Source organism: Garra rufa, chromosome 14 (assembly GCF_049309525.1).
Source record: "Garra rufa chromosome 14, GarRuf1.0, whole genome shotgun sequence".
NCBI classification, from domain to species: domain Eukaryota; kingdom Metazoa; phylum Chordata; class Actinopteri; order Cypriniformes; family Cyprinidae; genus Garra; species Garra rufa.
Window position 1 is genome coordinate 12,000,355 of NC_133374.1, and position 18,064 is coordinate 12,018,418.

At 34.9% G+C, this 18,064-nt stretch overlaps 1 protein-coding gene across 3 annotated transcripts in view; it reads left to right on the forward strand.

Annotated features, from left to right (window-relative positions):
• Nucleotides 1–458: 458 nt before the first annotated feature.
• bag6 (BCL2 associated athanogene 6) overlaps nt 459–18,064 on the forward strand; it is a 29,414-nt gene continuing 11,808 nt past the window's right edge. For 2 of the 3 annotated variants that reach the window (XM_073817272.1, XM_073817273.1), the window contains exons 1-14: nt 459–633; nt 1,094–1,192; nt 1,361–1,478; nt 1,701–1,945; nt 2,015–2,086; nt 3,608–3,730; nt 3,859–4,040; nt 8,456–8,585; nt 14,672–14,875; nt 15,095–15,314; nt 15,394–15,453; nt 15,557–15,876; nt 17,223–17,313; nt 17,577–17,887. In XM_073817272.1, coding sequence (XP_073673373.1) covers nt 1,109–1,192; nt 1,361–1,478; nt 1,701–1,945; nt 2,015–2,086; nt 3,608–3,730; nt 3,859–4,040; nt 8,456–8,585; nt 14,672–14,875; nt 15,095–15,314; nt 15,394–15,453; nt 15,557–15,876; nt 17,223–17,313; nt 17,577–17,887 — 2,160 coding nt within the window. In that variant the 5' untranslated portion in view covers nt 459–633; nt 1,094–1,108. The remainder of the gene's footprint in view (nt 634–1,093; nt 1,193–1,360; nt 1,479–1,700; nt 1,946–2,014; nt 2,087–3,607; nt 3,731–3,858; nt 4,041–8,455; nt 8,586–14,671; nt 14,876–15,094; nt 15,315–15,393; nt 15,454–15,556; nt 15,877–17,222; nt 17,314–17,576; nt 17,888–18,064) is intronic. The other variant, XM_073817274.1, reaches the window with a different exon arrangement.

The following is an 18,064-nucleotide window of genomic DNA, read 5'->3' on the forward strand; positions in this document are numbered from 1 at the left end:
AATTACGAATGACTGTCTCTTTCCAACCATGAAATAAATACATAACATAAACGGAAATTGTGGTCTTGACTGTTCCACAGACCACTGTTCCTCAGTTATTATGCTACACTAATAGACTACGCATTTACTGTATTTATATGCATAGTAGTTTGTGGATGTTAATTAAAACCGAAGGTTAAGTATTTATGCGTAACCAGAGGCAAACTGAACAAAAACGAAACGTAAAATCCATTAAGAGTTTTGTCTTTTATTAGCTAAATCTCATGATAGCTTCTCAGGATTTCTGTGTGCTTGTTTGTGTAAACTATAAGGGTTTTATTTTATTTTCCCTTTAAAATGCATTATTATAACTTTTAATTGACTTAATACATGCCAAACTGCGAATTTATTAATTTTAAACTTGCAGGAGTTTATGAGAGCGCCGTGACGTCATCGTACACTTCCTTGAGCTTGTCGCGCAACACCGGCTAGCATGATAGCGCGATGCTGTTAGCTTCGCTAACCTACATCAACGTATTAACGAGTCGGTTTTATACAAACAAGCACAAATTACAGCCACACTGTTAGTGAAGTCAGAAAGTATAGTGTATATGCAAAACAACGAATTTCAACCAGGAATAGCCGCGTCTCGAGGTAGGACAAACATAGGAGAGCTAACATGTTGGCACAGCTCTGGCGTTAGCGCATTTGATTTTGTCTGTTTATTACTAATTTTATTTAGTTTAATAGTGGCAATCAGGTGAAATCCCTGAATAAGTTATATATTTTTAATAAATGGACATGTGCTATTTTAAAAACGCTATATAAACGCTTGTTTGATCGTTGTTTAGCAGTAAGTGACTGTTAGCAGGTTGTTTATAGCAGATGTTCTGTACTGTATTTACAGTTTCTAGTTTAATATAGCATTTAATGTCTAAAAGCATATATATTTTCTAGAAACTTCTGGAAAGGTGGGGTGTACATGACAGCTGGGTATCAGTTGTGGCCCGTGTGTAACGTAACACTGTTTTATTAACCTATAGGCTTTTACGTGTTCAGTGGTAGACAGCAGGTTATTTTTTGAACTTTCTGCCTGGTCTTTATTGTTTTCCAGCATAATACAGACACTATGGAAGAACAACAAAACAATAACATAGAGGTGACTGTGAAAACCCTGGACTCCCAGAGCAGGAGTTACATGGTTCAGTCACAGGTAAGCTGGATTTTTCTTATTATGCACATTGTTGCATGTCTTTTATAATGATGACTTTGCATTCTGCATTTGACCACAATTTAAGGTGCAGAACACAGTCATGTGACCGCAGGTGAAGACAGAAATGCGCTGTCAATTGAATTGACAGCTTCTCATTTTGCTTTGTAGATGACCGTCAAAGAATTCAAGGAGCACATATCACCCTCCGTTGGAATTCCTGTTGACAAACAAAGACTCATTTACCAGGGCAGAGTACTTCAGGATGAGAAAACCCTAACAGAGTACAGTGAGTTGATTTGCATAAAAACAGCAGTTTCCAAATCCTAAGAGAGAACTCTGGTTTTGACATTTTGTCTATACAATTCCGTAGAAAGCAAATTGAGTTGAAGCACAAAGTAAAACTACACCTTTGTTTTTTTTTCCGACTCGGCATGTGCTTTTGAATAATATCCCCTTTGCAGTCTTGTGACTTTTCTGTACTTGTCCCCGTTCGTCCATCTCTGTCTAGACGTGGACGGAAAAGTAATTCACCTGGTAGAGCGGGCCCCACCGCAGACTACCCAACAGGGCTCCGGCTCGGGTGGCGTACCAGGGTCCTCAGGGGCGACACAGGGAGGAAATCAAAACCCAAATGGAACCAGTAGCTCTCAAGGGACCCCTCTTGGGCCTACGCATGACCGCAATGCCAACAGCTATGTTATGCTGGGTACTTTTAATGTTCCTGTTAACATTATGGATCCTCAGCAAATTCAGGTAGAGATTTTTTATACTCGGTGGTACTTGATTTTTGTACTTTTTGCTTAATGCATTCTTTTGCTTCAGATGTCCATTCAGCAGATGATGTCAGGCCTGGGAGAAAGTGCAAGAAATCCTCGTGTCAGTACCAGCACGGGGGTGAGGGCCATTGTGAACTAAAGAGAGCCCTTTTGTAGTGGTGGAAATTGCATGGAAAAATAAATAAATGTATATTTTTATTCAACAAGGATGCATTAAGTTGATCAAAAGTGAGAGTAAAAACATTTAGAATCTGTTACAGATAAATATTCCTGAAAAAAATAAATGAATCATGGTTTCCACAAAAATATTAAGCAGCAGAACTGTTTTAAACATTAATAATAATACGTTTCTTAAGCACTACATCAGCATATTAGAGTGATTTATAAAGGATCATGTGACACTAAAGACGTTTGCTAAAAAATTGAGCTTCACTATCACAGAAATAAATTACATTTTAAAATACATTAAAATAGAATTATTTTAAATTGTAGTAGTTGTAATATTCATAATAGTGCATTTTTAAGCAAATAAATGCAGCCTTGGTTAGCAAAACAGACTTGCACTGATCCAGATATAATTCTGTGTATATATACACTGCCACTCAAAAGCTTTGGATCAGTAAGATTTTTAATGTTTTTTTTAAAAAAAGTCACTAATGCTCATTAAAGTTCAATTTATTTAATAAAAAAAAAAAACAGGAAAAAGAAATATTATTGCAATTTAAAAATTTCTATTTTAATATACTTCAAATTATAATTTATTTCTGTGATGCAAAGCTGAATTTTCATCAGCCTTCACTCCAGTCTTCAGTGTCACATGATCCTTCAGAAATCATTCTAATAATTATTACCATTTTAATATTATTACCAATTTATTACTTTTATTATTAATGTTGGAAACAGTTGTGCTGCTCAATATATGTTTTGGAACCTGTAATAATTTTTTTCAGGATTCTTTGATGAATAAACTGTTTAAAAGAACAGCATTTATTCAAAATAGAAATATTTTCTAACAGTATAAGTATTTACTATCACTTTTATATCAATTTAACACATTTCTACTGGGTAAAAGTATTAATTTCTTTCAAAGAGAGAAAGAAAGAAAAAAATACTTAAAATTTACTAAAAAAAAGGCTTTTTAGAATCTTTTAAATGTTTTATTTAGCAAAGAATCCTGAACAAAGTATCACCGGTTCCAAAATAAATATTAAGCAGCACAACTGTTTCCAACATTGATAATAAATTAGCATATTAGAATAATTTCTGATGGATCATGTGACACTGAATACTGGAGTAATGATGGCGAAAATTCAGCTTTGCATCACAGGAATAAATTGTTTTTAAAGTATAAATATATAAAAAAAATATATTTTGTTAACATACAATATTTGCATTAACATTTCACAATATTATTTTTTTTCTGTATTTTTAATCAACTAAACGCAGCTATGATGAACAGAAAAGTCTCCTTTAAAAAGCATTACAAATCTTACTGATCCTAAACTTTTGAGTGGCAGTGTAAGAAAAAATGTTTCTTGCATGCCCAGAAAGACTGATAGACCTGTTGAACCGATGCAATTTTTCTTATACAAAAATAAACTTAATACAATAAACTAATGACACGGTTGTTTTCTTCTAGACCAATGGATCTGTGAATGTTCAGATAGATTTGGACCAGTCATTGCAAAGTGAGCCCAGACTGCGACTGCTATTGGCTGAGAACTTGCTGAGAGACACCAATGCTGTGATCCAGAGACTGGAGGTAAGCAATAATGCTGAGAATAACCTTGTTTGGCCTATTGCACACCGTGGTATCAGGAAGAAATAAATGTGCATGGGCATTGCTTATTGATTGTTTAGCTATTCCCTCATCTCTGCCTTCTTTCGTAGGGGCAGCCAGAGGATGGCTCTGCATCCCAGGAAGACTCTGCGCCTCCACCCACCTCCTCCACTTCCACTCCATCTCCTACTGCACAGCCTATGGACACTTCTCCTCCTCCATCCAGTACCCCACCATCCTCTTCCTCCTCCACCCAGACTGAGGGTGCTGCACCCCCTCCAGCAGGCCTCAGGTAGGACTAGTTCTGTCCTGATTATAATTATTTCTGCAAATGTGAGTTTGTATCACCCAATACAGACTTTTTTCTCGCAATACTTTTTTTTTTTTCAGAATTGTGAGATGTAAACTCACATTTTGTACATTCTGAGAAAAAATTCACGGTTGCGGTATCAGAAATGTGAGTTTATGTCTTGCAGTTCTGAGAAAAAAAATCAGAACTATGAGTTTATACGAGAAATAAATTCAGAATTGCAGCATTTAAACTCGCAATCTTTGTTTTGCTAAGCCTTATGTGCTCCTATCGAAAAATGCTTTAAATTAAAGTTAATAGATGTTATGTATCAAAATTCTGACTTCTCGCAATTGCGAGTTAATATCACACAATACAGACTTTTTTTGTGAGATATAAACTGGCAATTGCAAGTTATAAAGTTGAATTGTAACCTAATAACTCGCAATTGCATGATATAAAATGCCATTCTGAGATAAAAGTCACAGTATAAACTCAATTCTGAGGAAAAAGTCAAAATTGTGAGTTTATATCTCGTAAATCGGGGAAAAAAAAGTATCCGGCAATTTTGACTTTGTAACTTGCAATTGCGAATTTATATTTTACAAAAAAATCAGAATTGCGGGATGTAAACTTGCAATTACGAGCAAAAGTCAGAACTACCTTTTTTACTGAGTGGTGGAAATTGGTTGTCGTATTAAACTGTTTTAGATGGACTTGAACATTTTTTGGATGTTACTTAATGTTCCTTGAACATTTTTGTTTTGCTAAGCTTAGTTAAAATTCTGACTTTCTTCTTGCAATTGGGAGTTAATATTACCCAATACAGGCCTTTTTTTTCCAGAATTGATATAATATTGAGATATAAATGGGCAATCACGAGTTGTAAAGTCTAATTGTGACTTAATAACTCACAATTAAATGTTATAAAGTCAGAATTGCGAGATATAAAATTGCCATTCTGAGAAAAAATTCACAATTGCTGTATAAACTAAATTCTGAGAAAAAAAAGTCACAATTATAATATATTATAGAATAGTTAATATCACCCAATCACGAGTTGTAAAGTCTAATTGTGAGTTATTAAGTCAGTGTTGCTAGATATAAAATGGCCATTCTGAGAAAAAAGTCACAATTGTGAGTTTATATCTCACAATTCTGACTTTATAACTCGCAATTGCAAGTTTATATTTTACAATTCTTATTAAAAAATTCACAATTGTTTTTTTATTCAGTGGTGGAAATGGGTTTTCACATCAAACAGTGTTTTGGATGAACTGTTTCTTGAACATTTTGTTTTGTTAAGCCTTTTTTGCTCCTGTCGAACAGTGCTTTAAATTAAATTAAAGTTAATGGGCGTTTTGAGTCAAAAGTGTAGGTCAGGAAGTTAAAATAAGCATTAATCATTCTGCATACAGTCATAATGTCACTTTGTCACTATTGTAGTCATCATTTATTCTATCTATTCTATTTAAACACATTGGGGCATTTTAGGGGTGTGTTTTTAATAGGTTCAGGAATGTCCGCTTCAACGGTTTAGTGTTGATTTACTCTGAATCTAGTGAAGGTTCTTCCTCTTACCCTGTTAAGGCCTTGGCATTGTGAATAGAAATTCGGGTGATTTCTAAAGTACGTTTTTTGGAAGAATTACAGCCTTGAAAAAATGGTACATGTGACAATTATCTGGTCTTACCCCCTATGATAATTGAATAAGACAAAAACAGATAAAAAATAAAATTCTTTTTTTGGTTAAATCTTTAATGTTTCTTAAACAATGGCTGTATACTAAATTGTACTTATTTCATGTAAATCACTTGTGAATTGCCACATGAAAGAGATTATATTCCTTTCTGAAGAATGACTAACAAATTGGAAAAGAAATGTGAGTTTCTGTTTTTAGGTTTCATAAACACCTATCAACAATGTTTCTTTTGTCTGATTTTTCCTTTTGGTTTGGTCAAAAAAATGAAATTTGTGGGAAATGTGCAGACACTTTAAAATCATCCGCCTACAACATGAGGTGAAACAGTCAAATGTTATAAGTCAAAATCCTGACTTTCTTCTCGCAATTGCGAGTTAATATCACCCAATACAGACTGTTTTATTTTTCAGAATTGTGAGATATAAACTGGCAGTCCAATTGTTATAAAGTCAGAATTGCGAGATATAAAATTGCCATTCTGAGAAAAAAGTCACAATTGCGAGTTTGTCTCTCACAATTCTGACTTTATAACTCACATTTGTTCCTTTCTGAAGAATGACTAACAAATTGGAAAAGAAGTGTGAGTTTCTGTTTTTATGTTTCATAAACACCTATCAACAGTGTTCCTTTTGTCTTGTTTTACCTTTTGGTTTGGCCCAAAAATGAAATTTGTGGGAAATGTGACACTTTAAAATCATCCGCCTACAACGTGAGGTGAAACAGAGGGAGTTCTTTAAACCTGGAGTTTGAGTTTCGCTATTGAAGGAGTAGGCATGATTTCAGTTCAGTCTACCTTAGACAATGTTGACATTTGACATCGGGTTCAAAAATGTGGGTTTGCTGCTTTGATTAACCTCACTGCGTTAGAAAACTAACATCTAGATCTTGCTGTATATGGCTCTGTATAATTCTATTTATGTGTCAAACCAGTCAGAGTACGTTTTTTGAAAATGAGATTTATAAAATCATGTTAAAGCTGAATAAATAAGCTTTTCATTGATGTATGGTTTGTTTGAAGAACAATATTTAGTCGAGATACAGCTATTTGAAAATCTGGAATGTAAGGGTGCAAAACCAAATCTAAATATTGAGAAAATAGCCTTTAAAGTTGTCCAAATGAAGTTCGTAGCAATGCATTTTACTAATCAAAAAATTATATTTATGGTAGGAAATTTACAAAATACCTTAATGGAACATGATCTTTATTTAATATCCTAATGATTTTTGGCATAAAAGAAAAATCGATAATTTTGACACTCTTGTCAAAATTTGACTATTTATTTATATATATATATATATATATAAAAATTGTATATACACTACAATCCAAATGTTTGGTGTCACTAAGATTTTTTTTAAATGGTTTTAAAATAAGTCTCTTATTCTTACAGAGGCTGCATTTATTCAAACTGAAATACAGTAAAAACAGTAATACTGTGAAATATTACTACAATTTAAAAAGTAACTTTTCTATTTATATATATTTTAAAATGCGATTTATATCTGTGATGCAAAGCTGAATTTTCAGCATCATTACTTCTTTCTAAAATGCTGATTTGCTGCTCTGGTTACAACATGTTACAACATGACAATGCTAAATAAAAATATTAATTAAAAAAATTGAACTGACCCCAAACAGCTTTTGAATGTATGTATATATATATATATATATATATATATATATATATATATATATATATATATATATATATACTATTATAAGTTAGCAAGCCAACTTTTAAACAACAGTGTAATTTCCTTGTTTTTTAAGAAACATAAATTCCATAAAATCTCTTTTATCTTTTGAGTTTATCCCTAATGGTAATTTTATTTATTACCTACTTCTCTAATGTTCCTGTTTCCTCCTTTGGTAAAGCAATGATTTTATTGTCCATTTGAGACAATGACTACAAAGCATGTGATCAACGTGGTTTTACCAAAAACCAGAACAGATGATTTAATACAATGCTTAAAATTCATTTGCTGTGCATCCGAAAAAAAAAAAAAAAAAAGGGATGGTCCTGCATGACCGAAACATTTTTTGTAGATTTTAAATGCACTGATGTTAAATTCACTTTGTAACAATAAAAAAATATTGCTAGCATCTCAGCATGTAATCAGTGTTTAATATTTTACTCTTTTTGGAAGAATTTTATTACTTTACATAAATTTTAAATCTTTTCAATGTGGATTGAAAAGAACGCAGGATCCTATTTTTTTCTTTTGTTGATATAATACAATATATACAATAACACTCCACACAGATGATGAGTCACATTTTCTTGGTTTCAATTAATCAGCGCAGATGCTTAAAACCATCAGTGGGAGTTTAGCTAAAATAGGATGTCTTTGCTAAGCCACTGAAAAGCGAAGCTTGCACTGCTCCTGTATCCTACTCAGTTTTAAAAGTCAGACAAACCACCATTCTTACCACCAGTGATTTGCTTTTCAAGTGTCAAACTAAAGGTTATGTGTGGTGTAAGCCGTCTTGTTTTGTTGACTAAGCAGAGTCTGTTTTGTTTGATTTTTTTCACTATATACTTGCTGCAGTATATACGTACACACAGTATCTATAAACCGAGTAGCAGGTTGTGTAAGCCTGTGTATTCATCTAATATCATGAGTGTATTAAAGTGATGCCCTGACATTCAATGTTTAACGCAAATTGCATTAGTAACAATGATTTATGATGATTCTGTTGCTGTCTTCCCATCAGCCACCCAAGCCCAGCTGAGATGGTGGAGATGTTAACAGAGCTGAGGAGAGTGGAGGAGAGACTCCAGCCCTTCATTCAGAGAGCTCACCTCATTCTAGAGGCGGCCACAACTGCAGACTACAACAACAATGTAAGAAGCCCACTTGTTTCACATACAAGGCTTAAGCCTAGTCCTAGACTTAAATGTAAGACTGAGCTTTCAACTGAAAAAAAACTTGCACTGACTGATCTTAAAATTTACCTTTACCTTTGTTTTGTCTCGAGATGCACACCAGTTTTAAGCAAGTTCATAAAAATTACTTTAATGTCCTAACTGAACTATGTACTAATCCTGGCTTAGTCTAAGAGCTCAGGTGTCAAAATTTGGAAGTGAGGCCATGTTAAGATCTTGTAGCTTAGAATTAATAGTTGGAGTGAATACATTTATAATGTTTTAGTTTTAGATTTTAAATTAATGCTGTTCTTTGGAACTTTCTATGCATTAATGAATTTCTAATGAATATCTATTCAATAAAGAATTCATAGGGCCCTATGAAATCCATCAAATGTTTTTCTAAATTCCCTTTTTTCCATTTTAATTTTTGTGGATTCCATTTTTTCCTGTTTAATTTTAAGGCTCTATTTTTTATTTATTTAAAGTGCATATTGCAGGTTAGAGACTCCGGTGAATTGATGTATAGAAAAACAATGTAGGAACCAATGTTTATTTACACTTGCATGACGAACCACAGACACAAATATGAGCCTGCTATGTGGCCAAGAGATCAGGATTAAACAGAACAACGGTCAGAGGAGACAAATTAAGTTGTGTTGTGAGAAGAACAGGGCAGGTGTCTTGGCGAGAGATCAGTGTTAGCTGACGATATCTAATCAGGCAAAATCATAGCATTGGTCATCTAGAAGTATTGATTCTGCTCACCAGTAACATAAACGAATAATCGTTGATCAAGCGTGTCATACTCGTTAATATCCGACGCAAAGGTTACGTGATATAACGGGTTCTTATTACCGCGCGCGAGAGAGATAAACACATTTTTGTTTTATTATATGCTTATATGGGAAATGCCCCCAAACTTGAAATGCTGTCTTTGACTCTGCACCCATGCTTTGAGGGATGCTGTTTGAAATCAAAATAGTTTCTACAGATAGCTTATACCGATATTTTTCCCGATATTTAAGCATTTTACCATAATCGGTTATCGGTTTTGTAATATCGGGTTCACCTATAAACGCCGCCATCTTGTGGGCGTTTTGAGAATTACGCGCATGATCGCCATTGCAGCGCGGCGTCTGAGGGGAAACAACAACTGCGTGCACAGGTAAAGTATATTTACTTGCTTTGCTATATTTAGTAAACTTTATTTAACATAACAGCTATTAATGCACAAATTAGATGTGTTACTATAAATGACTGATATGTAGTTTATGCAGCTTGGCTCTAAGGAATAAAGACGAACTCACAGAGTCACGCAAGATAATCCGTCAAATCCTGTCACAATAAAGACGTAACTTTTCCATGAATTAAATAATATACAGCCATGAATAGAGCCCTGCACGGGCCTTAAATCTAAGCCCTAGCCCGGCCCTGGCCCGAGACGCACAGGCTGTAGCCCTGCCCTTGTCCAACAGCTTATCAATATTTTTGGGCCGAGTCCGAACCGAAGCCCGTCTTTGTTCCGCCAAACAGCTTATACTGTTACAGCCATTAAAATAGACCAGATTTGTTTTTGATAGAAAGTTTGTTTTTTCGTTTCGTTTTTTTATCAGAATAATTTAGAGAAATGTTTGGAGTTTTTTTTTTTTTAAATGTAAGTTTTAGTTTTTTAAGTGACATCAATATCCAAGCGGTATGTGGTCCACAGTGAGTTTACTCAATTTAACATATATATCAAATCAACACTTGACTAATCTACAATACAATCCACAGATATAAAACAAACATCAATATATCACAATGTTAGATTTAAAGTTTATTATCACCATCTCAGAAAAAATAGAGAGCATGGCAGACAGCTCTGCTGCGCAAAACCGGAACATGCAAAGTCGCAGTGGTAAAGTAAACGAATAATGAACAAATATATAAAGAATAAATAATAATATAGAAAACTTCAAAAACACAACTTTACCACATGGCTGGAAATCTCTATGCGGCGCAGAGTAGGCTATGTGAGCGGAGTGGAGCGGCAACAATTTCCCCTCCGCGCTCCGCTTCGCTCCCGCTCCACTCCTTGCTCACTGATATCAGAAACACCGCTCCGCGTCAAAAAATATTCAGTAGGCCTATGTTTGAAATGTAACAGTCCTGTTCATAAAATAAAATAAAATAACAGGAGAGTTTCAAACTATAGTGTGCAATCTTTGTTCCTACCACATGCCAATAATTGTCAGCATTAAAAGAGTATAATTGCTGCTTTTTGCAGTGCAAAGTTTGTAATGAAAATAACAATACGTTTTCGTCAGTTATTTTACCAACGGATCGCTGCATTTTTGACAGATTTCTGCTCATTCGAAATCGAATACCGTTACATTTGTTTTAATGCATTATTGACAGCGATTGCGTGTGAATAAGTGCTGTACGTGTTTAAATCATGCTTTCACCTGAAAATATTCAGTATCTAGAAGGAACAAACCAATTCCTTGTGAACTATAATTTACCGCTTACTTGCCTGAATTAAATACAGTCACTATTGTGCGTCTATATGCTCATCATTCGCCTCGTGAAGTGGCTTCCATTTTGCTGTTCACTCACGGGGTTGATGCTCATGAAATGCTCCAGCACAGCAACCGCATATAACTTTTAACAAGATTCACTAAAACACCCCGAATTATATTAACATTTACTATATAAACATCATTCCGCTAATAAACATTTTCTAAATAAATATAACTAAGAAATTGAATGCGCTTTGTCAGCACGCATTTCATAATCTAGAACGACAAAAACTTTTTTTCTTCAAAAACGTAATTGTGATATAACAGGCTATCAGAAATTCAGTAAAAACAATGTTTTGTTTGATATATTTCAATATTTCAGAATATTACTCAGTAAATTAACATTATACAGCAAATTAATCTTCACTCTTTAGCCTATAAACAGCTTTATAAACCTAATAAAACTATAGTTTAAAATGAGGTTACATTTCTGCAAAGTTGATATGACTCCTGTGCTTGAAGACATACATTCTATATTTATTTTGCTTATTGGTAATGTTAGTGTTGCTGCTCATGCTTTTCATAAAATATTTTTATTGTTGTAATATGAATATTAAATTTAACATGAAAGACTGCTAACATTCAACACTTTTTTTTTTAAGATGACCAAAATAAAAAATAGACAGCAAAGTGAAGTATGGACTTACTTCACTCACTTGAAGATTTTATTTTTGAACAAAAACACTTTAGTAACAGTGCACTTCTTGTATTTTTTTGTGTTTTCAGACCCCTCTATTTATTGGTGTATAAATAAGAGTTTTGATTTGTATGCAAGGAGGGAGTGATTGTTATAAATAAAACGGTTTGTTCAGTTCAGTGGTGTTGTAATCATTGTGTCAAAAACAGAAGTATAATAGTAAATAAATATCGGTTATGAATATCGGTTATCGGGCACATAAACATGCGAATAATTGATATCGGGAATAAAAAAAAATCAATATCGGTCGATCACTTATATGCATTTCAGGCAGGAACATAGACATCTCCAGGCCAGCAGACATGAGTAAGTTTATGGTAGAGATAATTTTTTACTCTGAGCTAAATAAATAATGTAATCTCATTTACAGTTTGACTATATTTAGGTCACAAATACATATAAAGTAAAACTTTTTAATGCCATTGGTATAATACAATTAATATTGACAGCATACAGTCAAGTTGTGTGCGCTGGTATTCATCAGGAAGCCCTTACCTGCATGTGTTGTGTCTGCTATTAGGAAGGATTACTTTATAAAGGTTTTGAATGGCCCCATTTTGGTGACAATCAATAAAAAATAATCACAATCACAAACTGTCTTACTGTAAAAAAATTTATGAAGTTTACAACATATATCAAGCAGATCTGCATTTATGGTTTATTCAATTCAGTTTAATTTATACAGCAATAAATCATAAATGTTATTTCATAGTACTGTTAATACCCAACTTAAAACACAACATTGCAACTGTTAATATATATTATATGTTATATTAGAGGTGGTTATAACAGCTGGCCTCCACTGCTTCAGATCTTCACACACCCTTATGTCTTGCAATGTCTCCCAAAGCCCTATAAACACACATGACAAAAAATTACAAATTAGCTGTGCAAACATTGTTACTAAGCTGTTACTAGGCTTGATGATTATAATATTAACAAACTGCGGGTAACTGACCAGTAATGCCTTCTCATATGGTACCGTTTTTACACGGTATTTAAAATTATATTGCTAATGCTTACAAGCTAGCTACGGTGCTACATCTCGTTGTCTCATTATTTAAAAAAATATGTTCACGGATTTGGTAATTATGAGAAGTTATGAGAAGAAAAACAAGACTTACGGTGCACAGTTCACGTTTTCGTCGAGCTGCATCTCTGACTGCTTCGGACGAACCACAGTCTGACGGCGGACCCGATGAAGGTGCTGTGTGCAGCGAAGGAACTGCACCAGCTCTGAGCCTCACTTGGTTCTTGCTTCAGCATCTCATGCTGAACTGCATCATATCGCCGGGATGATAATCCTCCAGTGTAAAGTGAACGCGTTTTTCGAAGCAGATGCAGTAGTATAGGCCCGTCTCTTCACCCGCAGTAAACCCGTGGACATGATGTCCTGACAGGCTGGAGTTTGTACAGCCTCCATAAACACAATAATTTACCATGACGATGATCAATTGAAATTAAAAATAACTACTGAAAACACACCAACTCACGACTGCTCCTACTGCATAGCAACAGAGCTTGGCGAACGACTCCCTCTCGTGACGTCATATGACGCGGTGTGAAAAAAAGCTGTTTTTGAGAGCGGTTAAGGAAATCGTCACTTTGTCTTCTAAATTTGTGCCCTTACGTCTTGTAAAATGTTTTCAAATCCTCCATTAACGGTTCGTATTGTATTTTCATACACGGATGTATGTTTATCTCAATTCTTTTTAACCTGCAATATGCACTTAAAAAAAATAAAAATAATAAAAAGCATGTCTAATTCATTAAAATCAAGAAACATACCCAATTTAACAGCAATTTATTAAAAGTTTAAGAAAAATATTTTTAAAATATATATATTTTTAGTTTTATTTTTACTAAAATATGTATTTTCCATAAATTTTTTGGATTCCTTTTTAATGGTTTCATTAAATTTTAATAACCAAACTCATCTCTAATTAATTGATTTTATATAAAAATGAATTGACTTACATTTATTTACTTTTTTCTCAGAAATTTACATTTTGCTGGTAAATAATTCTGATAAATATTTTCTTCTGATAAATACACCTTACTTTTTTTAATTCTAGTGGCTATACAATAATTACATTAAGTAATATATTTCTGTCATTGTTTCTTCAAGTTAAACCAAGCTTTTTTTTTTTGATGGGTTGCAATGAAGACCTTGAAGTTTGTTTGTATATTATGCCGCGTTCCAGGCAACCCGTTACTCATGTTTTTCCAACCTTCTACCTGTGAAATTGCACCCGAGCGGCCAGTCAGACCCATGACTTCCCACTGGTGAACTTAGATCGATGTACTCCCAGTCGTGATTTACGGGCTCAAAAACCTGCTTTGAACGCAGCATTATATGACAAAAGAAATGGTAAAATGCTCGTAAAGTGACTGTAAGAGCATTTCTAGAGATTGTTTGTGTTCATGTGCTCTTATTTTGAGGCGGCAGAGACTGAAAACACTGCAAGTGTCACATGCGCTTCAGTATGTGTGATGTAAACGAAACCAGGATTCATATTTAAATAGCATTTTTGTGGCTTAACATTCACAGACACTAGTCCATATCACGTTTTGATTTAAGTGCCTGATTTATACATTCCAAAATTTTGTGACATTCCACATTATACAGTAAATTCCATTTTTATGACTGGCCCAAGGGCCCTAAATATGTAACACAGTTTCCAAAACAATATTAAGCAGCACAGCTGTTTTTCAGAAACTAGTAGATTTTTTAAAATTGGTATCTGTGCATCATTTTGTTAAATATGTTAAATAAATTTATCTCTTTTTTCTTTTTCGAACAACAGACCCAAGAGAGGGATGAGGACCAACGCATTCTCAACCTCGTGGGGGAGGCCCTCCGTCTCCTGGGAAACGCCCTGGTTGCCTTGAGTGACTTACGGTGTAACCTCCTAAGCAACCCTCCTCGACACCTACATGTTATTCGCCCCATGTCCCACTACACCTCCTCTGTGTTGACTCCAGCGGGCACGCATCACCTTCCAGTTCAGGTAAGGATGTGGTCTGTGAGACTCGTGCAGTGGGAAATATACTGCATAACCCTGAAAGTGAAAGTTATGTAGATCACTTCATAGATGAGTACTGAGGTGTTTTTGGTAGAAGTAAATTTTCCAGAGTTGCCGGAAATACCGAGATGACAGGCTCTGTAATGGTAGTTTGTTGAAGTAGGCCTAATTAAAACAAGTTAATTAACTTATAATATTCTGCAGTTGAATCTTGGAACTACGCTGACCATGTCAGCCAATGGCAGACCAGCAGCTGATGGTCAACCTCAGTCTACTGGCCAATCAGATCAGCAGGGCCAGGGACCAACGCCTGCCAGTCAGCCTGGTCCAGCCAATCAGCAGAGCGGACAGCCAGGTCCCAGACTCATCCGGATCAGTCATCAAACCATGGAGCCTGTTGTGATGATGCAGATGAACATTGATGGTGGGTTTCATTTGTTTGTGTGTGTAAGGACTGTAACTATTTTTTCCAACTTGAAATTAAATTATTTAATATGTTACAGACGCTGGCAATACTGCACAGGCAAATGGACAACAGAATGCTGCTGGCACTGGACAGGCTGGTTAGGCTTTTAATTGACATTTAAAATAATACAGTTGTGAATATGACAGGAACGTGTTTAAATGAACACGTGTTTATATTATGCACCTGTTTGCATGTTGCAGGTGCCCCCCCTACTGTTCAGATTCCAGGTCTACCTCCAGAATTCATGCAAGCCATTGTGCATCAGGTCACTCAGCAAGCCATGGCCATGGCAAACGCTGCCTCTACTGGGCAGCAGGGGCAACAGACCACCCCACCTGCAGCAAACGTCGGCTCTGGCTCCACTCCAGCCCCCATGCCCCCCTACCCACCTCAGGCCAGAGTGGTTTTCACCAGACCCTCCTTTACTCACCGGATGGCCAGTCCCGCTTTCACTACGAGGGGGGCCACTATCAACCTCAGAGCAGCTGTTCCACCGATGATGGGCCAACAGCCGGGACAGGTGAATGAAATTTCCGTGATATTTCTGGGTTATAAAGGTGTAAATTGCAGACAGGAGTGAATGTGTTCAACCACATGAATTTATTTATTATGAATTGAGTTTTGATGACATTTTTTAATGAACTCTATTCATGCTAATCCTACATATTTCCACTAAAATATATTAAAAGACAAACTGTGGTAGTTAGTGCTTATCACATTTAATTATATTATATACACTACCAGTCAAAAGTTTTTGAAAAGTGTGATTTTTAATGCTTTTTAAAGAATTCTCTTCTGTTCACCAAGCCTGCATTTACTTGATCTAAAGTACAGCAAAACTGTAAAATTCCAAAAGGTTTTTACTTATTAAAATAACTGTTGTCTATTTGAATATATTTTAAAATGTAAATTATTCCTGCGATTTCAAAGCTGAATTTTTAGCATCACTACTAGCATCAGAAATCATTCTAATATTCTCAAAAATCATTTAATATTATGTTGAAAACTGCTGAATAATTTTTTCAGCTTTCTGTGATGAATAGAAAGTTAAGAACAGCATTTATCTGAAATAGAAATCTTTTGTAATATTATAAATGTCATTGTCTTTATCATCACTTTTGATCGAGTTAAAGCATCCTTGCTAAATAAAAGTATTAATTTCTATAATTTTGTTCGCACAAAAAATGTATAATTTTCCAAAAGATAAACATGCTGATCTTTGGATCTTTCTATTCATCAAAGAATCCTGAAATTTATTTACTCTTTTAAACTGTTTTTAATATAAATAATAATAAAAAATATTCTTGAACAGCAAATTAGCATATTAGAATGATTTCTGAAGGATCATGACACTGAAAACTGGGTTAATGATGCTGAAAATCTAGCTTTGATAACAGGAACAAATTACATTTTAAAATATAGTAAAATAGAAAGCAGTTACTTTAAATAGCAAAAGTGTTTCACAGTATTACTGCTTTTGTTGTATTTTGGATCTAATAAATGCAGGCTTGGTGAGCAGGAGAGAATTCTTTAAAAAACATAAATCTTACTGTTCAAAAACTTTTGACTGGTAGTGTATATTATTAACCTTAACAGGAAAGGTAGTTAACATTTCATTTTATATGTTGTATTAAACCATGTTTGACATGTGTTTCATAAGCTTTACTTTTATTGTAAAGGTGGATTAACAATATTGCTTTGTCCTATTGTGGGACGCATCCTCAAAATTAAACTTTTCTGCTTAATTTCCTCACTATTTTCATGCAACAGGCTGAACCAGAAGCTGTGCTTAAATTTTAAAAGATTTTTATAGAAGTCCTAGCTCAGACTTTTGTTTTATACAAATGTGTGTGTTTCCTTCTTCAGGCTGGACACTTCCCTCCCACCGCTCTCAATCAAATGATTGGTGGACTGGTCGGACAGCTTCTGACAGGGGCTGCAGGGCAGATGGGTACAGGTGCATAAAACTTTGTAAAAATACATATACTGCTTTGTTTAAAACTGATAAGATATAATCAGTATTTCATTTGATAACTGACATGTGGATAAGCTGAAATCAGGTCACAGTCCGCTTGACGTGTCTGATATTCTTTTAAAGGGATAGTTCACCCATAAATGAAAATTCTGTCATAAATTACTCACCCTATTATCATTCTAAACATTAAAATGCCTCTGGTTAGGCCATAGTGTAAAATATTTTAATGTTCTCTGTATCCACAGCCACCCAAACCAGCACATCCTCCTCACAAACATTCACCTTCTCCACGTCTACTTCCACAAGCACTCCATCAACCGCCACGACCACCACAAGTGGCTCTGGGTCCACACAGTCTAATAGTTCCAGTACCAGCACTCCTCAACCTGGATCTGCACCACCACCTCCTCAGGAGAATCCTTTAGGGGGAAACTTGGAGCAGTTGTTGGGGTCTCTACTGGGAGGAGCTGTTGCCGCAGGCGGCCAGGGCCCTTCTATAACAGTCACCATGCCTGGGGTCCCAACCTTCATCCAGGGGGTCACAGACTTCATGCAGGTGAATAGTCTTCTGTAACTTTTTAGGCTTTTTCCTGATTTTATTACAATACTCATCATCATTTTCAAACATTGATACCATAGATACTTGAGCAACACATCCTGAGGCTATTCCCCACGTTTGGATCTTAACAGCCGTTCACTTCATTAGATTTCTGCCATTTCTTACTGGTTTTTG